Source organism: Perissodus microlepis, chromosome 10, assembly GCF_051167445.1.
Source record: "Perissodus microlepis isolate ML-2025 ecotype Zambia chromosome 10, ASM5116744v1, whole genome shotgun sequence".
Taxonomy (NCBI): Eukaryota; Metazoa; Chordata; class Actinopteri; order Cichliformes; family Cichlidae; genus Perissodus; species Perissodus microlepis.
The window spans coordinates 2,652,651-2,674,861 of NC_140470.1; the positions used below are offsets into that span (position 1 = coordinate 2,652,651).

Genomic DNA, 22,211 nt, shown 5'->3' on the forward strand with positions numbered 1-22,211 from the left:
TATCTATTATTCAGTGTAAACAGACATCTGTAAAATGTGTTTGTAAATTCAATTCAGTTTTCAGAATGTACAACAAAGCCATTATTTCATTCAATTTCATTTCAAATTGTACATTAACAATGACAATAAAGGGCTAATCATAACATCAGTTGTGTCAAGGCACTTTATATTGTAAGATAAAGCAGCAGCGTAGGTCTATTATAGCATAACAAAGGATACAGGGTCCCCTGATCCAACCTTAACTAGATGCTTTGTCAGAAAGGAAGGCTTTATGCCTAAAGTAGAGAGGGTGTCTGTCTCCCAAATCCAAACTGGAAGCTGGTTCCACAGAAGAGGAGTCTGGAAGCTGAGGGCGCTGCCTCAAATTCTACTTTTAAATGCCCGAGGAACCACAAGTAAACCAGCAGTCTGAGACTACGTCCACATGTGTTTTCATTTGTAAACGCATCGTTTTCTCTCCGTTTTGGCCTCCCATCCACACTGAGACGGCGCTTTTGCTCATGGAAAACGCAGCGTTTTGGAAACGCTCTCGTAAACGCGTACATTTGAAAACTGTGCTTTTGCGTCGCAGTGTGTACAGTGAAAACATAGACTTTCTAAAACGATGAGGCAGGTTAGTCATGTGATGCAGTCATGTGACCAATTAAACTAAGATAACGAGAGCATTACACAGCAGTTGTTTTGTTTGCTCTCAGTTTTGACAGCTCTATTAAAGATTAAATTCAGTATGTACACGCTCCAGATAGCTTTACTTAAAATTCTTTAATTCTCTCTCGCGTTTGCAACTTTGTATTTTTGTGTTACTCGCAGCAACAACACCTCATTGTTAGTCCATTTAAAAAACTCGGTGCTTTTCCTCAACATTTTGCCGCGACTTTTCAAAGAGCCGGAAAGTAAATAAGCGGCAGACAGAAATGAGGCAAGTCGAATCTTCTTGCGCTTCACGCATGTGCAGGACTGGAAGGTAAGCGTTTTTGACCGTTTCAATGTGGACGCACAACTCTGTGAAAACGACTGAAAACGCTAGTGTGGGCACGGAGCGTTTTCAAACGAAGACGCCATTTTCAAATCTATCTGGGCGAGTGTGGACGTAGCCTGAGACTGAAGTGCTCTATTGGGGCGATACGTTACTATGAGGTCTTTAAGATAAGATGGGGCCTGCAGACCTGTCAGAAAGGTCCCAGGGGCCCGATACACAGCAGGTGCAGTACAGATTAAAAGGTTACAGTTTACTATTGTTTACATTCAGTGCCGCCATCTTTGATTGCTAACTTTTGCTGCTTCGATTTTCAGATTGGAAAGTCTGAGGTGAGTGAGTCTTCCACAAAAAAAATTCAGACTGGGAACTCGGAATTTCTGATTTTTTCTGTAACGCACCATTAGAACAACCTGACCATTACAATAGTTGATCCTAGAAGTTATAAATGCATAAACTAGTTTTTTAGCATCACTCCGAGACAAGATGTTTCTACTTTTAGAGATATTGTTTAAATTACATATTTGTTTAATGTGCACATTGACGGACATATCCTGGTCAAAACGATTCCTCACAGTGTTCCTGGAGGCCAAGGTCGTACCATCCAGGGTAAGAATATGGCTAGACACCATGTTTCTAAGTAAATGTATGCTATGTTTTCGAATGATACTGTCTAAAGGAAGCATGTATATTGTAAATAGAATTGCTCAGAGCACTGCAAAAAAGTAAAAGAGCCCAGGGTAGCAGCCTGGACTCCAATTTATTAGATCCCAAACAGATCGAGATGTGCATGGTGGCTTAAACAAGCCCAAACCCTGCGGAGCCCAAAGGATCCCCCGCCAAAATCTCGGTCCCAGCAGAGACCACACACTCCCAACGCCTCGTAGCTGTTTGATTCAGGAGGAGGACCTGCACATGTCTATTTGTTTATTGGTGCTACTACCATTAAACAAACAGTCCTGATTCACAGTGAAGTGCTATTTCCTGGAGGTGTGCATTCAACAGCAGTTTGAGAACTCACCAACTCCTTTCTTTTTGTTTACGTAAAACCCACATCACACCTCAGCCCTAACAAAAGCTACCATATGTTAGATTTGAGCTTTTCCGTATAAGAGCCAAGTATTAGTGAGAAAGTGAAATCAGCTAATGAGTCATAGAGGTGTTATTGCCCGAGGTCTACTTTTCATTCCACGAGACATGCTTGAACAGCCAAACAGGCGGGAACTGATGTTTCTGTAGCTTGTGTGGCAACAGCAGGACAGAAGGGAATCAAAACTTCTGTTCTCTATGGATAAAAGAGAAGGTGATGTCAATAGACTGATTCATTTATTTTATTTATATACATATATATTTCTCTTGTTTTTGTATGTATTCCTCTTCATTATATATATTTCTCCTGTTTGCTATTTATATTGTATTCTGGCACCCACTGCCCCATTCAGTGATGTGTAATCTGTTGCAATCTCTTTTTTGCTTCCTAAACAACCATCTTAATCGAAGCATCAGGAGTTTGTGTTCTCTGTTAAAGGTATAAAACTGAATGACAGCAACCAGTTCCACAGGTTTTTAATCTTTCTATTTACTGCTTCACTTTGCAAACTATGTTCACTGTGAAGGACCTCTTAGAGCCGATTTAGGACGAAGAACCATTATATTGCACTTATAGCTCATTAATTAAAAACTGATGCAGAAATGAACTGATGCAGAAAAATTCAACATGGATCTGTGGACCCTCAAGTGACACTGCATTAAAGCCAGGAATGATTCCATCATGGAAATCATTGCACTGGGCTCAGAAACACAAATTCAGGTTAAAACTCTGAGAAGGCATATGTGAACATGAAATCCCTGGAAATCTTTGCTGGACTCATTTAAAACAGACTGAGGCAAAATGGAAAAGAAGCTATAATGGTAGTAATTGTCAATGCTTAAAAAAATATAACAGTATGCAACATTCTTTTATGATAGAAACTCTATATTCGTGTCCTCAGTGTGTATTTGTTGTTGTACACTCACTGGATGCTTTATTAGGTACACCTAGCTCGCTTCTTCTTGGATCACCTTTTGGTGAGTGCCTGAAACATTCCTCACAGATTGTAGCAGTTGCTACAAATGTATTAGCTGCATGTTGCAATATTTCATCTTAACCTTAAAAAACAAATCTAGTCTACTTGTGTATTTTTTAGTTCCCAACAAGATTCTACTCTGAAAAAATGTAATGTGTGCATTAGTAAAAGAAATCTGGATCCCAACACAGCAGAATTGGAACTTGTTGAACAAAATGATTAACTGTAAAGTCTATTTGGCTTCAAGGAAAATAAACCTCAAAGTGAAGGAGGAGTGTGGAGAATGATCAAGTATTAAAGGCTTCCCTATTGCATGATTATGAACTGAAAAGCATGTTGCACAGCAGTAGTTGCAGCTCTGTCTTGTCTTGAACTTCTGGCTTTGCAGGTCTTGATAATCTGGATGTCCTTAAGAACATTCTGCAGCTCTCTGCAAAAGTCTTTCTTTAAGGTAATATATGTACATAACAGAGGGAGGTGAAAAAATGAAGGAAGGGCACAGGGAGGAGTAAGGGCATTAGGTAAGTCTGAAATAACAATGGTGTTGTTGTGTTCAGTGTGGAGGAGCCCTTCCATCACAGCCGCTGCATGTTGCTGTCTTTCCCCTCCTTCCGGCCCACTCATTTTCCCTCCTGAGTTGTAAGAACAGTGGGAGGAGGGAGCAACACCTCAGACGACTGTGGAAAGGAGTCTTACTGCAAACGTATGAAAAATGACTGTTTTACCTCACAGAAGGCAGCGTTGCAAACTGACCCCTCTGATCTTTGTTTTTTAGGCACAAACAGTTAATATGTTGTATTTAAGGAAGTTCTCAGAGGTAACTGGACCACAAGTGCTGGCATAATCCTAGTTGAAGGGTGACAGGATGAAGGGAAAGGTGACCTCATCCAAAGCCTCTTTGACAGAGGGCAACTTGTTTGTTTATCTTCCTAACCGTCAGTCAGTCAGTAGCTGCTGGTTAAGTCTAGTAAACAGGATTGGAGCAGGTGAGACTCCACAGCTGCTTTTGTGCATACTTCTCTTTACTTCTGCTCAGCTGTAAAACTACCATGTGGCCCTTGATGCAGCCAGACAGAGATGTGACAGACTGGTCAGCTGGACGTAAGGAAAAGCTGAGTCGCTCCCTCTCCCTCTCACTAAGTGGATTTAACCCATCAGCGAATGGTAGGCTTCCCATATGGAGCACCGGGTAAAGCCAGATTATTGCAGTTTGTGTGAGTGGGGCTCCAGCACGACCAGAGCTCATAGTGTGAACCCAAGAACGTGACATTATGGGGCACAATAACAGCATCTGCACAGGCCGTTTGTGTAGCCAGACAGTACGCTCTTTGCTGACAGGCTAATGTTCTAGGCTTTGTAACAAGCCATTTTTTTGTGGGACACTTGATATAAAGTTGGATATTTTTTGATGAAAAAAATCATTTTTTAAAAATACTTTTGACTGATACATATTTGTTTGTATTTAATATACATGTCTATATTGATTCATTGATTCAAAACTATTCAGAAAGTAATAATAGTACAGTTGAGAATGGAAAAATATATTTTCTAAAAAAAGAACACTGAATTGTATTTGTCCAGGACACTGTTGCAGTCTAAACAAGGGAGAGTCCATGTCTTGTCTTTAACACAGTATTTTACAGGTGAAAGAGGGCGGCGGCATGTCCCAGTGACAACATAGCTTAATAAGCTCAGGAACAAAAAAACCTTAGTCGGCTTTAACCATTGATTGGCCGACAGCTGACACAACAAAAACAAATCTTACAATGGTAATTAATGCTGCTCTGAATTTCTTTGTAAGGAATGTGTTCCATCATGGGGTCATATCATATTTTCTTCTCACAGATAAAGGAAGTGAGAAGTAGAAATAATCTGTGGTTGCAAACAATGTATGGAAACAAAAGGCTAGTTAAGTGAAGCAGCAGATGAGTGATACACTGTGACTGGTGATCCCTGACAGAGCAAACCTGGTGGCAGAGAAGGCCATCTGAATTACAGCAGAGTCGTCATATGCAGGGGGATCAGTTGACCCTCCCCCCACCGATCTACTTCCTGTGTTTCATGGTTGTCTGCTCACTTCTGCCTATACAATACCAACTGTGTCTGGAGATGTTCCAGCTCCAACTACACTGCTGCATTCAGAAATTGTGGCCCACATCAGCCTTTTATTTAAGCGGAAAGGCCGGTCATGTTGGCATCTTCAGCTGTCCATCAGTCAGGCAGCTGTTCCAACCAAAGGCCTCCTTTCAATCACATGTTCATCTTCAGAAAGATCTTTTTGGTATATTTTATCAGGTTCTGCATAAGAACAAATGTACTAGTATAGCTACAGTGTAATGTTTATTTTGCCATCACTACGTTTCAGTAGGAAATATTAGACATTTCACTCCATTACAATTTAAAGTTTACATTTTAAACGTATAGCAAACAACCTACAAATAATTCACTATAGTAACAGAAGCCAGTTTAAATTTATGTATAATTTTGAGACTTGGGAGACATCTTTTTCCTTCTGTTCTTCCACTTTGAACACATTTGGATAAAGGCCCTGTAATAAACTCTTTTTCTTTTTCCATTGTGGCATGCTAATTTGAGTAAATTACCTGTTGCCACCTCTTTGTTCAAATATTTAATTCATCTTCATGCATAGAAAACAAGTGCCAAATCCACAGAAACACAAAAACATCTTTTACTTTTTACATACATTTTTTTATTCATAATTGCAAAATTCACTTCCCTGCTTTAATGCATGAAAATTGAATTTTGCCAACATATCCAACTGTGGTTCACAAGTTAACAAGCAAGCAACAAGCAGTAAGTACGTGTAAAATGCTGCCATATGCGCAATGTCTACCCCAGCCTTTTATATAAGCAGAACGTGATCCCACAGTGACCTCTAGTGGTCAACCAGGAAACCCTGACTGACCCAGTGTCAAACCCCTAGCTTGCAAATCAAACACTAAGCAATCTGCATGTCTTTGATGTTGATGAAGACACTCATTGAAATGTATCACAGGTCCACAGGCTGCACGGCTTTAAGAATCTACACACACAAACCTCCCACCATCATTCATAAGCATGCTGCAGGCTTACAGGGTAATCTGGGGAACTGCTTTTACAGTCTAAGGAAGACAAGTGTCGCTTAATGAGCGGCTATGTAATCTCTAAAGTTTGTTGATCTTACTGTGCAAACGAGACTGAATCCAGACAAGATTACATTTTTGGAAAAGACTTACACTAGACTATTCTAACTGTACAATATTCTTATATTTATTATAAGTTATCATCATCTGATTTCTGAAGCAATCATAAATCAAGGTCATATACAGATCTGAATCACCTTTCCATGAAAAATTAAGACATAAGCACTGTGGACATCAGAGATAAACAGAGTTAATGTCCCTTTACTAATGTTGAGGAGTAGTCTGATAAACAAACATAAATATTAATATAACCAATTAGTGAAAAATAAAGTTGTTGTTGTTGTTTTTTACATGCACTGCCATATTCAGCCGCTGTTCTGCCTTCTAACCATCTTTGGTTTTAATAGCCACTGTTCCTTGTGAGACATATTTGTTTTCTTATTATGCAGGGTGAGGAGACGAGGGATAAAAATGCTGTGGAAACCTGGCTGAGCTAATTCCAGCCCACCTTGGGGTTGGAGCTAACAGTGACACTGCATGAACTTATTGCAGTGACTGAAAGGTGAAAGAAGTATCCTGTGCTTTCAGTCGAGTACAAGTAGCAACACTGTAACATGATCAATTACCAATCAAAGTCTTGTCTTCAGCATGTTAATTATATTAAACTGTGCCAGTATTAGCTAGTATCAACTCACTGTTGTATTAACGAATTAACAAACTACTTTTCCAGGAAGGATGATAGATGTAAGGTTAGGAAATAATTTTAGATTTTAGATAGTGGATATCTCCTCTGTGGAGTTCCTGAGGTGTGATGAGGCTCTTGAAATCCCTGAAAACTTGGCACCACATCTCAAAGGTGCCCTGTGGAGGTTTTATGTAAGTAAACAGAAGTTATATTAACATTCAGCATTAGCTGCCAAATGGCACTGTTTGTATCTAAGAGGTGTATATTAAGTGTGTTTAATACATGTCTCCTTCATAATGTACTCATAAAGTTTAATTTGGGGAATATCACAAAGCCTGCATTGTTAACTTGCCAGCAGTCCAGTTCTAAACTGCCTATAGCTGTTTCGCTCGTTGACTTTCAGCTGTCAGCTCTGGTTTCCCACTGTTTTGCATTTACATTGTTATCTTCTCCAAGGAGGTAGCATTTGCATGCATGCATATCATTCTGTCTGTAACGATAACTCAGATAAACTTAAATTAATTCTGATAGAAGCTTTTTAGGGCTGTAAAGTTAACAAGTCTTTACAAACTTGCCTTTTATCGACCAAGTCTTTAAGGTCAACTTAAGGATTTATTGGTCAAACTGGGACAAAAAGCCTTAAAACTGTTATAGTTAGGTGGCGTGAATTGTCAACATATAAAAGTACTGTGTAAAGATTTAAAATTTCATGTTACATTTGACCTCTGACCTCTCCTTCAAGGTCAATAGATTGAGCTAAAACTGCTAAAACTCTTTCTTACTGCCGTTGTTTGTATTGACCACATGTAAGCATATAGGCAATGATTTCTGAGCTTTCTAAATATCACATTACGTTGGACCTCTGACCTCTTCTTCAATGTCAAACAAGGACAAAATGTCTGTTATCTTTAAAACTACTGATTTTGTTTGTATTGTTTTTTGTTTGTATGATAAAGAACTGTAGAAAGAACAGTCAGGAGAAAGTGAACGAACTGCCTGGTTAGTTATTAGTTAAAGAGTTTCTAATACCTGTATATGTTGTTCAGCACTAGCAGGACTTTCTCAAATACATTAATTATGTGCATTAAGCCCTCCATACATAACAGATGCTGGTTTTGAATTCAGGAATTTCAGACTTGGACTGGTCAGACCACAGGACAGTTTTAAACTTTGTTCAAGTCCCAGAGTCTGGGCTCAGACTGGGCTCAGAGAAGGCAGCAGCAGTTTGTTGGCAGAGCTGCTTCCCACCTTTACACTTATTTGGGATTTGGTCATAACTTTTTTGAATTGTATTCCTGGCATCAAATTCAAAATGATGTTTGCTAACTTAACTAATCCTTTTGCCAGTTGCAGTTTCTGAAACTAAGAAGCGTAACACCAGTTTGCACAACTATAATCTTATCCTCAGATTATTAGAGGATAATCTGAGCATTAATTAGCAACAAGAAAAACTTTTCGTCATTTGATTATAGTTTTTAAAAAAATAGTTAATATGAGCAAATTATGTATCATTTCGAATTAACCCAATTCATAATGACTAATTATTAATTCTGAAAACCTTGCAGTAGAACAAGAACTGTGATTGTTGCACTGAGCTACATGACATTAGTTGCTTCTAACGGAGTTTCCACTGTCTACTAAAGATTATTTATGTCTTTGAGATTCATATTCATAGACTGAAAGGTCACTTTGGATCTGTGTTTGCTCTGTTTTTTGATAAGCAGGTCTGACTGGAGTGTGACTGTGATAATAAAGGACTCAGGCACACAGCGTTATAGTTGCAATCTGTTTCTACAGCAGCTTTCCAGCTGCTCTCCTCCAGCTTCACACCACACACAGATCTCTGCTCTGATCCCAGCGACATACTCAAAAGGGGAAACATGATCAGATGATGGAGGTCAGGTGTGTGAGTCAGCCTCCTCTGACACCACAGCCTGAACCAACTGCTCCACCCCTTCACTGCAGCTGAGCCACAAACCACACTGTGCCACAGTGACGGTTAACTTTAGTAATAACAAAACAATTGATGGTGTTAAATAAACCTTTTGCTTGCAGAGATATAAAGTGAGCACACACAATTATATTATAGTATATTACAGTATATTGATATATGTGACATTAGGACATTTATTTAATGCTTGTTAAATAAACACTGACTAACATGGCTGTTTATGACTCTGTTTGTGAATCAGTTAACTCTATCTACTTCCCATCCACCCCGAGTGGATGTTTGGGACATTATTACTCACGGACAGATATGCTGATAAGGGCATGTTTCAGTGACCAGGTTTGAACTTTGCTCCCTGTGAGAGTCGCAGGTGGAGTCAGCCACAGCGCTGCTCACCTGCTGTTTCAGGAAATGAAGCGTTGATCCACGGCACCCGCCACCACCCACGACTGGAGGTATCACACAGTAAGTTGATCTAATTGAAGATGTTTCTATTTCTGGGGATTTTTTAAATATTAATGAAAAGATTCAAAACTGAGATGATTTTTACATTTATATATCAACACAGCAAAGAGTGGAAAACTTCACAGCAAGTGTAAAACGTATTACAGAACAGCCTGGCTCTGCCGTGAGCAAATAAGTGATAATTCGTAATAATAATTAGGATATAGCGCTAATAGAACTATTATATTATATTATATTATATTATATTATATTATATTATATTATATTATATTATATTATATTATATTATATTATATTATATTATATTATATTCAGTGTTGGGAACTAACGGAATACATGAAACCCAAACAAAACACGCAATAAGAGGCTCTAATAGAAGCGCTTAATGTTGGCGGCATCAGTTACACAGTGGACCCGAAGCCAGCACAACGCAGCCAGCAGCGCACGGGCAGGAATCCATTTCTTACTTGGAAATTCCGTCACCACTTCACATATAAAGAAGAAAGGGATGGGCGAAATCTGACCGTGCAATGCAAATTCAGTTTGCCAGCAACCAAGCTGCTCTCAGCATCGAAAGACTCCACCAGGTTTTAGTTGTGGTTGCTGCCTGGGTCATGTGCAGTTCTGAAAGCAGACAGAAAGAAAACATAATACTGATACAGAAATTGTTTTCTATAAGAGATCACTGCAAAACGTGCAGCCTTACCTAATGTCCACCCTACTGTTGCTCATTTATATTAAGATTTAAACATCTAGTTGGTACTGCTTTCAGAGGTGCACATGATTATTTGCAGCTAGCAGGTTGTCAATGTTATCCATCAAGTCTAACTGCACCTCAGCTAACACCAGCTAACAATGTTAGCTCGGTAATATTAATAAATCACACAGTAATAGTACATTACATAGTTGTAAAAATCATGACAATATATCAAGTAATCCAAAGTATTCAGAATACGTTACTCACACTGAGTAACTTAACGGAAAATGTTACAAACTACATTTAGTGCCATTCTGTATTCTGTAATCTGTACTGGAATACATTTTAAACATAACCTTCCCCACACTGATATTATATTATATTATATTAGAACTATTTAGTGTGACTGTTTTGCTTTTTAAAAATATTTTGTTGAGAATAAAGAGTTACAAAACTTCAATGGATCAACAAACTTTTAAATCAACTAAATGTTTCAAATGTCAGTTTTCTACTTTTCATTGCTTTAAAATTCTCTGTTTCAGACAGTTTTTTGTGTCAGTTTACTTATGTTTTAACAAGGTTTAAGTTCTGTTTTTACTTGGCTTTGTGCTGGTTTAAACTTTTGCTCATTATATCATGGGACTATTTTTAGGATCATAAGTTTCAAATTAAAAATTGTGGGGATTGGGAATTGTTGAATGTTGTCAGTTTGTATGCCCCACAGGTCAGATTGAATTGTCAGTTAGAGAGAGAGGAATTCTACAATAAGCTGGATGAAGTGATAAAAACAAAAAATATTTTGTCTATTGACGTTTGATTTAAGCAAACCTTAATAGACATGTAGTGGAAGGGAACAGAGGTGTTAGGTAGGTACTGTGTTAAGGAGATAAATGCAGGTGGACAGATGGTGGTGGATTTTGGGAAAAGAATGGAAATGACTGTGGGGAACACTTTGAGAAGAGCGATGGGTGATGTATGAGAGGGAAACAAGGTGTACACAGGACGACTACATCACATGCAGTGAGTGCAAACTTAAAGAGATAGGAGGAGGCGAGGTGTGGTGGCAGGCCAGAATGTAGCTGGGCAATATCACATGGTGTTCTACATCTATGATACGTTTGGACATCAAGAAGAAGAAGCAAGTGAAGGCAGTATTAAAGGATCTCCTAAAGGGTGGAAGTTAAGAAGAGAAGACTGTTGCTCAGAGTTCAGGGAGGAGTTGAGACAAGCTCTGGGTGGCAGTGAAGGGTTACAGGGAAATTAAAACTTTACTGCTGAGGGAAACTAGCAAGAAGGCATTCAGTGTTTCCTCTGGATAGAGGAAAGGGAACAAAGATAGAGGTGGAAATGTACTAATAGGTCAAAGAATTGTGCTGGAACTGAGCTAATGAATGATAAAATGAAAGAGAGAGGATGAAGGACAGGTAGTGAATCAGGAAGCAGAGTAAGGAGGAAGTGAGGCCAGCTGTGAAGGGGATGAAGAGTGTGAAAGCAGCTGGCACCTGTGGAGGTATGCCCAGGAGAGAGGGCAGTGGACCTTTTAACAAGACTGTTTAACATAATCCCAGACAGTGATGAAGATGCCTGAGTGCTGTCCTTTGTTATATTTTTAGTTTTGAGGTATTTACTTGAAGTTTAACTTTGTACTTAAGCATGTCCAACAGCCATTTTAGAAACATTCAGGAACATTTTTAATTTTTGAGTTGCTGAGTTCTTGTTGCTGCTCATTACAGCCGTCTGTCCCCATCTTTGAGATAAGCACTACCATGACTGTCTCCTGGGCTTCTCTCTTCTTCATCTGTTTATTACCCTGCACGATGGGAGGTGAGTATTCATTTAATTTTGTCAATGACTTCCAAGTTTTATTTTTGTTGCATGTCAGCAGCAGACCTGCCCAATAACAACAAGAGGGGGGAAACCTCAAAATATGGAGCAGCTTTCTTTGATGTGAAGAACAAAAATAATTACGGACAGTGTAATCTCAAGAGAAAATACACAGGAGAACAACATGATCAGAGCGTCCACCTCAGATATCACAGTTAGAGCTGATAGATTTTGAGACATGTCCACATTTCTCATATAGAAAACCGCACCAGGCATATGGTTTCACTCCACACGCTGAGAAAGACACTGAACACTGCGCTGAATTAGGAACTTTGGTTAAAAGCACACTGTAGAGAGAGTAAACCTCATATAATTTTATATCCTTTTACATGCTAAGCTCATAGTGGACCTCAGAGCCACAAATTGTTAGACTCACATTGCGGTTTCATGATTTTTTTTCCAAGACAGACAATAAATGAACAATAACAATCAACTGTATTGATCAGTGTAGTCATAAGATCATGGAGTCAGTCTGGGGCTGTGAGATCTGCAGGGAAATACGTGATCCAGCTTTGCCACTCTTCACAAGAATGTATCGAGTGAACCGACAAGTACAAACATATCCCTGGATGTGCTTTATTTGTTGTCAGATAAAACAAACTTAACATTTTTAGATGACCTCTGATGTCTGATTCCAGCTTGTGGTACTGTGTAACTATGGTGACTATGTAGCAAATGTTTCTGAAACTTATATTTCAACAGCATGTTTGAACCTCTCGCTATTAAAAAGGATCAGGCTTTACCTATGATGCAGTCTTGGGGGAAAAACTGATCAAATCTATAATTTCAGTAACATGTCAACAGCCGTGCTCAGACATTTGTTTAATCATGTGACTAACAAGGAAAATCTTCCTTCTAGGTTTGAACAACAGTGAGAAAATATTTTACAATGTCAGCTTTGATGCTTATCAATTGAAGGATCAGTCCTGTTTTGTGCTGTGTTTAACTTTCAGCCTTGTCAAAAGCCAACACAACAAAACCAATGGCCTTTGTGATATTTACTTACCTTGAGCAAACAGCTCTCAAGCACCATATTGAAAACAAAAGCAGTATGTACCTGTATAGCCTGCAGCATGCATTGCCATTGTCCTGTGAGAAGGAAAAGTTCTTCGCTGATTGATGTCACTTCCATATTTCACTTGTATTTTTTTAACATTTGTGTTTAAAATGTTGTGATTTGCCAACACCACACCTTTATACACCTTTCATAATAGTCTACTGTAGTTAAAACTTCAGTTAATACCAGAGTTACTTTGTATACTTATGCATATTTATGCATTTATCCAAACAGCTATTATGTGCCAGCGTAGAGTTTAAAACCCTGCATATGCAGGAGCTTCAGGCAGTTTTCACATCAAACACTAGAATAAGTTAAAATTCACTGATTCAGAATTCAGTGGAACATTTTTAGGATTTGATATAATTGGAGATATAACTGGTTGCAATCTTTGGAGATGTTGTAATGCAATCATGTCAACACACAGCAGAATCTCAAAAGAATATCTCCAATATTTTAGTATTATATTACATGAAGAAGAATGTGTATTTAAAGCAAATTCAAACCTTACCTAAGAATGAATGCGGCCCTTTTAAGTGAATGTTACATACACTTTGAGATCATGATATTAAATATAATTTTTCATATAGTAAGGCCAAAAGTATTTTCTAAATCACAGAATTAAGGTATTATCACAGTAAAGAAATATGTTTTATATGATCATCAGTGACAGGAGCTCATTTAGTCAAACAAAATGTGCAGAAACACCTCTATGTTCCACACTATATGTAAATGACAAGGTTGCAAATCCTCACATCTATTCTCTTTTAAACCTACCAGTGTCAGACCAGTTTCAGCTGGAGCCGATGACTGCAGCAGTGCTTAAAGGCTCCGATGCCCAGTTCATCGCCAGAGTGACCGGATCGTGGGAATTCATGACCTGGACAGTTGGACGGTTTCTGGTCCTCATGGTCCTTAGAAACACTACAACAGTCCCGAAAGAGCAGTATTCTGCTAGATTCTGCTCCAGTGATAACAGCAGTTGTGTGGAGTTTACCATCCATAACGTCAGCCGCTCACTGATCGGGCCCGTCACCTGTGCGGTTCAAGGGTCATATGGAGAAAAAACAGCACAGCTTTCTGTACAAGGTGGGTTCGTAAACATGTATCAGACATTTTGAAATCTGGTGATGAAAAGGCTAATTCATGTATCGGTTGACCTCTAACCTCAATGTGCAGTCAGTCAAACCTAGAGGAGGATGTTACCTTCAAGGTCTTTACCTTCTTTTCCTTGTATTTTCACACCATTGTTGTAATGACTGGAGTGTACTCTGGAGGACAGCAGTGAGCACTGATTTTCAGGCTTCTCAACGGCCTCTCGCAGCAGCGTCTAACCATAAAGTAGATCTGATGAGAAAGAGAAACAAAAAGCTTTAAAGCTAAAATGAAAGTTGAAATGATCATTTCTGTGACACTGACAGAATGTTAGATGGTAACAGGCCAGCCTGTTTTATTTCATTTTAATTTGATAAATCTAGTTGGATAAAATTAGCATCACGCATGCACAGAGTTGCAGTGATTTCATAAATGAACCAGTTAAACAGTTTATTTAGACCCTGGCTGACAATTATGAATAAATTATCTGGGTTATTGTTGTGGAACTTCAGGATTTATAAAAAACGAGTGAGTCTTTTATATTTTACAGTTTAACAAAGTGTAAACCTAATGAAACCGTGGCAACAGTGACTGAAATAATTCCTTAGGTATTCCCCCAAAACAAAAAACAAAACCCTGTACAATAAATTTGTTGTAGGCTTAGAAAGATTTAGAAAGGTTGTAAAAGTGGCAGCAGTTCAGTTGTATGTGAACTCAGCCCTGACATGTGTTCAGCTCAGCTGTCGCCCTGGGTCCTGAATCTAGCAGTTTTCCAGATAATCAGCCTGAAGCCAAGCTTTTACACAGACAGCAGTATGGAGTAAAATATGCCTCCTTCTCTACACACAAAGAGCTAAGTGTGACTTTCATCTGTTGTTAATCTGGGTCCTGGTTGCCTATTAATGGACATTGATTGTGAAGCACTGATGGAGAGCTGTCTCATGAAGTTGATTAGAATCTTATTGCTTTTCTGCAAGGGGACATTAACGAGGGACACTCACAGTGAACATTCTGGTTAAAGAGAGTTTCACAGTGAAACAATACGAGTTCCTGAATGGGAGCACCCCTGTAATGACCTGGCCCTTGTCAAAGATGCTCTGATCTTTACACCTGCCTATTTCTCCCACATCCCACATGGTGATCTGGCCATGTGTTACCTGGTAATTTCCAGTGTCCATATTAAAAACAGTCCCTGGAAATCTTGTTCTGCCCAACTTTGCATTGGTAGTTTAACTCTGGGGATAAAGTCAGTGCATAACCTTATGCTGAAGAAAACGATGACCGTACCCCCGGTCGTGCTTCTGAGCTGATTCTAAAAACTATTACTTGGGGTGCAGTCAAAGACTGTAGATGAGAGCTGGGTCACTTTGACACAGAAGCTAATATTTCAGGTTCCTGGTAAAATTGTAAAAGTGCAAATGGTCCGAACACGTTTTACAGGGAGCAAAGGCTCATTTAGGGGAGAACTAGAGTAGTGCATGGATCGGCTACTGCTGATCGGTAACATTGCAACAGTTTCCTCCGCCCAGTCCCTTTATGTAACATATTTAAAAAATAAAGAAGTCAACAGGCAAATACTGCATTTCAGCATTTAATAAAGCACACAGAGAATCAAAGCCCCGACATAACACAAAGGAGTGCTAGGAGAGGGTCTTTTATGAGATAGTGACCAGACATCTGCACTCTCACTATGGTGCAGGTTAAATGAAGCCTGCTGTTAGAAAACAATAATTTCTTATTAAGATATAAGAAGTTATTATAAAATATTATCCGCACATGCGTACAAGGTGTATTTGTCAGCAATTGTTTATAGCCATGGGTTTGTTTCTCTGGTGTATATTTATTAGAGCAGGATGAAGTATTTGGAACTGATTGCAGTGCAACATGTCACTCAGCTTAATGATAATTTGAGGAAATAACATAGCTCACTCTCAGAGATATAGTGAGTGGAAATTTAATTATGCTCAATCAACATTTGACAGTGGTTTATTGGTTGTGTGACTACTTTACTACATTGGCTTCTATACTAAACATGAATCTCTAAATCTCAGCTGGAGGAAGTTTTGAGGAAGTCGATCTCTGCTTACATGACTTTACTGCTGATTTTTGGTCTTTTTGTGTTTTAAGGGCAATGTTAAATGTAGGGAACAACTTTCATCTATATTTTTCAGTTTATTCTTCAGGTCCAATCATGAAGCTAAGAATTTATTGTGGACAGCACATTGTCGCCACTCTTTGATTATAAGGTCAGAAATGGGTTTTCTTCTGGACCTAAACTCTCCTCTGTCTTTCTCAGAGAACGGTACGATCAGCATCGCAGGACCGAGCATGAAGGTGATGTATGACCAGCAGGTAGCGTTCCAGTGTGTAGCAGCTGGTTGGTACCCCAAACCTACAGTCACATGGACTCTAAATGGTAACGCTATGAACAGCACCCTGGACAACTTCACCGATAATGGGGATTTCTTTAACTCCACCAGTGTACTAACCTTCCAGGCAGTCAGAGACACGACAGTCAAATGTTTGGTGAGCATCCCAGCACTGACATCCCCGCAATCAACGTCTCTCTTCTTAGTAGTTGGTAAGAAACTCTTACTTACTTTTTGTGTATAAAGTTGAAAATGTTTCTGCTACCTTCAGAAACAAGAGGATCTGTTTTTGAGTCATTTCCTCTATCTGTGTTACTGCCACTACTTTACACTTTAATTCCAACTACCTTTGCAATGCTGCCAATCTGACCACAGAGTGTAGACAAGCAGAAAACTGTCATTTTATGTGCAAAGCGATCCCTGTGTAAAACAAAGATATTAGTATTTTTCATTTAACTTTTGGTATGCTGCACTATTTTTTGCTAAACCTAAAACAAAATGTTGCCCTTTTTAAATCTAAAAGCTGTTTTAAATCACACTTTTAGAAAAGAGTTAGATGTACGTGCCCTCATGGTGAACTTCAGATGATTTTGGTTCAGGAGATTAAAAGCAAGAGAGCAATAAACTGTCACCTTCCAAAACACACTTTACAACATACTTGCACGACTGAAACTTTTCTAATTAAAACCAAATCTAAAATAAAGGTCTAACCAGGTAATCTTATGATGTAATAGAATTTTATCATAGGTCAAGTCTGGACAGTCATGGACGCAATGTGAGGCAGTGGTATAGCTGGAAACTGTCCATGTATTAGGGTACTCACAAAAAGTAATGTATTACATTACTCACTGTTTTCTTCAAAAGTAATGCAGTATGCTATTTTATTACTCACTGGAGAAAGTAATTTGTTACACTACTTGTTACATTACTTTGTCATTACTTAATAAAATTACTTGAATTGTACTGTCTTGTTGTCCGCACACCAATACACATGGGCACCCTAATGAAACAATCTTTCTTTCAGTTCTTACGTATGAACAAAACAAAAAAACAAAGATGAAAACCAGCCTAAGAGGTTTCAAAGTGATCGCCACAGTCATCCTGCTTTAGAAATACGAACAGGCAGCTAGCTTAGTGTTAGCGAGCTTTATGTGCAGATGAGACAAAAGTTCAAAGCGCCAAAGTTCTGTTAGCAGGATAATACATGTGTTTCTCTCCCGGATGCAGTTTGGTTTACCACGATGCTCGTGTCCTGTTAAACAAGCAAAAAAGCTTGCGTCAAAGCTCTAACCATTTTCCTTCTCCTGAAATCCACTGACTGCTGCAAGAGTGCGCAGGAAGAAAAACGTATTATTGTTGGATTCTTTTTCCTTTCTATCCACCCGGCATGCAGATAACTAATGAGTGTAATGTTAGTAACATGTCACATTACTATGTTACTGAAAAATATGAAGTGATTACAGGCATGTATTACTTTGTAACATATCACACCCTGCACTGATATATTATAATCATATAAGGAGATAATTATATTTTCAAGTTTTTTTCCGTGTGGAGGCAAATCTCACATGGGATTATAAGACATACTCTCTCCAATTAATGCGAGGGAATTTTTTTTCCCACATTGCTTATTTATGCCTGATAGATTCTCTAAAAGTGCATAAACTTGATTCTTCGGACATGAAGGTCCGAACAATGATTTCAGTGTTAGAAGTAATCGGCAGGGTCTTCCTTTAATGAATAACCCTGACAAAGCACGACAGCGTGAATGATGATATATTACTGTTTGCCTTAGCCAGTATAACAGATTCCTTCTACTGTATGCTCAGATCTTATGAATAAGTGAAAATCCACAGATAGACATAAATATATAATTTATCAGATCTGATAAAAAATTAAATAAAATAAAATAAACAGACAAAAACCAAACAAAAAAAATATTCAACTTATAACGTAGAGTAATTACCCTAACACCAATAGCCCTGAATGTTTGGAGCCAGCCAAGATGGACACAGATATCACATGGACTCTATGCTGTAATATGCAAAGAGGGAGAAGTGACATTTCTACCAGGAAGTAAAGCGTCCTGCTTCAAATAAATAGAGTAGAATAACAGCTACGGACTGTTCTGAATGCCCAATCTTAGGTTTTTTTGAATCTTGTCTCTGTATGATGTCAGTAAGAAGAGATATACCTAATACAGTCATGTCCACTGTCATTATGCAGTGCCACAGGACTAAATCTTGAGTTGGTATTATATTCATCTAGTTCCCACACCTTTTAGGTTTTTTGTTAGATGCCTCAGAAAAAGTATCCAGTTAACGCAATCTTTAGACATTCACATTCTGTTCTGCAGACTTAAATATGTAATTTAACACGCCACACCTTTGCCTCTCCCAGAGAAGAGGAAAAGACCACAAAGGTTGTCATCAGTTCTCATTTGTCAAGAGAACCACAGTCGTGCTGTGGCCAGGATGTCAGTGGGACTCTGTTCAAATATTTTTGTTTTGTGAGCGATAACCAATCAGATGAAGCAGTGTAATGTGTAAAGCATAAAAGAAGTGTGTGTGTGTCTGTGTATAGGTGTGTGCTTGCTCATGGGGGTCATATGATTGTTGGGTTTTTCTCTGTATGTGTTATTGTAGGGTCTACCTTAAATACAAAGCGCCTTGAGGCGACTGTTGTTGTGAATTTGGTGCTGTATAAATACAATTGAGTTGAATTGAACTGAATTGAACTGAACCTAGGTACAGTATGAGATACATAGGGATTAGTTTGGACACTGAGTTTTAAATAAGCAGAAATTTATTCCTTTCCCTTCCTTTTAGGTGCTTTTATTGAACAGTTTAGTGTGATAACAACAGCTTTAAATCTTTGAATCATTGTCTCTTACTTCTGATCTTTCTTCTGCAAAAGCTCCCAAGCCGCCTAATTGGACTGTGTTGATAGCTGTGGTTGTGTCCTTTGGAAGTCTTGCTCTGCTGGTTTTACTCATCATTGGAATTTGGTTCTGCTACAAACGCAGGAAAGAAAAACGTAAGGGTCTCATTATGTCATTAACTACGTAGATTCTGTGTCCCCACAAACACAAATGTTGTACTAACAGATGATGAGCACAAATACAGAAGTCACTGTTTCATTTGTTAACTACAAGTATCTTATTTGTGAATCTGTTTTTAGAAACAAACTATCAGGACGAAATGAGGTAAAAGCCAACTTAAAATTATTCTGCCATTTAATTTATTTATTAACTAATAAACCTTTTTCTGCATACAGTAAAACTGACTGATGTTCATATTTGTGTGCTGTAGGAGAGTGAGGACACAGAGCCAGTTAAGTGGTGTGCATGGACCCAGAAACAAAGAGGGACAAGTAAACACAGCATATGTGCCGGAGGGTCAGACAAGTAAGACTGAACACAAACACACAAGCTTTTAAGAAGTTACTCGTGTACTGTACCAGTATCTAACAGATAAAAGGGTACTTGTTCTTGTCCTTTGCTCTTTGGTGGAAATCTCTGAACAATCTTAGAGGTAATCCAATTATCCAAAACCATCTGATACACTTTGAATCTTTACATTTCTTTTGCATAGTTGGTGATCCATCCTTGTTTTCCTGTTTTGCTTCTCTCTTCGCAGGTGTTCCTACCAGTGAAATCACTGACAATGGCTTATTCCAGGTAAATAGCTCCAGTAATTTAGATCCTGGTCTGAGTTTTATGCAGCAGTAAACATGCTAGCTTATCAGCCTGTCCAAGCTGACATTGGGATGGGTTAATAGGCTATCCTAATGTCAGGCAGACAGCTCACCAATCAATCACAGGACTGTTATTGGACAATAGAAAGAGCAGTTTTGTTGGGTTTGTGACTTTCTTACAACTCCTTTTCTTACAGCTGCACTGTACTGGTGACTTTGGTGGAAGCAAAGATGTGTTACAGTTCTTGCCTATGTCTTCCGTGCTAGCAGCCCAGTAAAGCTGTAATTAGACAGAGCAGTGTTTGAGCTAAATGCTAAAGTCAGCATACAGTGCTTTTCAGAAGACCAGTATCACCATCTTAGTTTAGCATATTTGCAAACTACTATTTGTTTAAGGGTAAATATAAAGTAGGACATGGGCTAATTTGCAGGTTTTTTTGTGGGGGAAAAAATACTTGAATTACCTTGAAAATGTTCATTTTGATCACATGATGACTCAAGGTCAGGTGTCACTGCTATGCTAATCCATTCAGTAGATGTTGAGATATTTCACTGATATTATAGAGAACAGCAGTTTATCTGTAAATGCTCCAGGACATTTTAATGAAATGAAATGAAATGATCTCTTTGTTAACTGACTCAGAGTTACTGCAGTTACCTTAGGTAGAGCCACAATACTAGCTAAACAGCAATCATTGCTTCACAGTTCAGTGTCAGCACCACATAGAGAAGTCTATTTTCTGTCTGGATCTTCAGCCTAAAATATGAACTCTCATCACGTCATGATTTTAGATTGTTTGAATAAACCTGATTGCCTTTTAAGTTTGTCATCGTGAATTCTCGAGTTATGGTTGTGCTTCGACCGAACCGTTTTATCCTTGAGTCCAACTAAACATTTGACCAACTTTTTTAGATGTTCCCTCTAGACTTTCAAAAGATATCATGCGATAAAATGTATAATGCCTCCCTTAAATAGAGCTTTTCCAGTCAAGCAGCAGCAGTTTGTATGCTTAAGTGGTTCAAGTCTGTCTTCATAATGTCATCATACTCCAGTGAACGCTTGGGGTTCAGTATCTTGCTCGAGGATACTTTGACATTTTGCTATTCAGTCTGAAGCAGCCAGGAATCAAACCATCAGCTGACCTGCTCTACTTCCTGTGGCAAAGCCAACCTGTAGAGAAGCATCGTTTTTTTCACAGTTCAATCTTTGTTTCATGCTGTAATGTCATCTAGAGCAGTAGAATAGAATAGAATACCAGTTTTTCTAGTATTGAATCCATCTGATCTTTGGAACCATATTCTTTACATAAACCACAGTGAGTAACACTGGGCAGAACACTTGACACAGGTGGCGTACATTACAGTCCAAATTTTGCTTAGTCATGCTGTGTGCCTTTGGAAATCTGAGACTGTTTTGATTAATTCCGATCATTTTGCTCTGGTAAATGAGCAAACATGATAATGTATTCATGTGGCTTCATTTCTGCATTCAACCACGTGAAAATATATTCTCCATAATTATGAACATGTTAATTTTTCCATGTACTTTAGCAGGCATGGCACAAATGGATGAGTCACTGTTTTACCATGCAACTAATTTAAGTTTTGAATGACGCACCCCATAAACAAAGATGTTATTCAAGACCACAGTTACATTGCAGTATTTCCAAGCTGATTACGTGTTCAGAGGAGGAATATGTTTAATGTGTTGTATAGATTTTAAAGTAACATGCAGGAATATAGGTTGATGAAAATGTTGAAAGAACATTTTGGATTTATTATTATTTATAATGTTAAATTTTGCTGTTTTTGATTTTTAGGTATCTACTGTGGCAAACAGTGCACAAGCAGGTGGTGCCTTCTACAATTTTGAGGATCCAGGCTTCATAAAACACAGACATGTCACGATTGTGTGAGGACAAACAGAGGACATGACACGTCTCTGAATGCTTGCGAGCCTGGGAACAAACCTGCACAGCATCTAAACGGTGCTCGGCTTTGTCTGGATAAAAGGTGATGTGAATGACTGGATCTGCTCAAACCAAAGACTGATGTAGTGTGAAGGCTGTAGCCTCAGGTGGCCACGCAGATTTTAAATCCTCCATAATTTATTGTAGAGAAGAAATCATA

At 38.6% G+C, this 22,211-nt stretch overlaps 1 protein-coding gene across 1 annotated transcript; it reads left to right on the forward strand.

Annotated features, from left to right (window-relative positions):
* Positions 1-11,746: 11,746 nt before the first annotated feature.
* igsf5a (immunoglobulin superfamily, member 5a) lies at positions 11,747-22,211 on the forward strand. The gene is made up of 8 exons (XM_084940463.1): positions 11,747-11,804; positions 13,702-14,010; positions 16,313-16,597; positions 19,302-19,421; positions 19,566-19,590; positions 19,697-19,791; positions 20,024-20,064; positions 21,902-22,211. Exons 1-8 carry the CDS (start codon positions 11,747-11,749, stop codon positions 21,995-21,997), a joined length of 1,029 nt encoding a protein of 342 aa, XP_084796589.1. The 3' UTR covers positions 21,998-22,211.

Bases quoted from the DNA above. Each gene is read 5' to 3' on its own strand.
- igsf5a (XM_084940463.1), top strand. From the start codon at position 11,747: ATGACTGTCTCCTGGGCTTCTCTCTTCTTCATCTGTTTATTACCCTGC. The intron at 16,598-19,301 runs GTAAGAAACTCT...CTTCTGCAAAAG, and splicing joins GTCTCTCTTCTTAGTAGTTG to CTCCCAAGCCGCCTAATTGG. The intron at 20,065-21,901 runs GTAAATAGCTCC...TTTGATTTTTAG, and splicing joins CTGACAATGGCTTATTCCAG to GTATCTACTGTGGCAAACAG.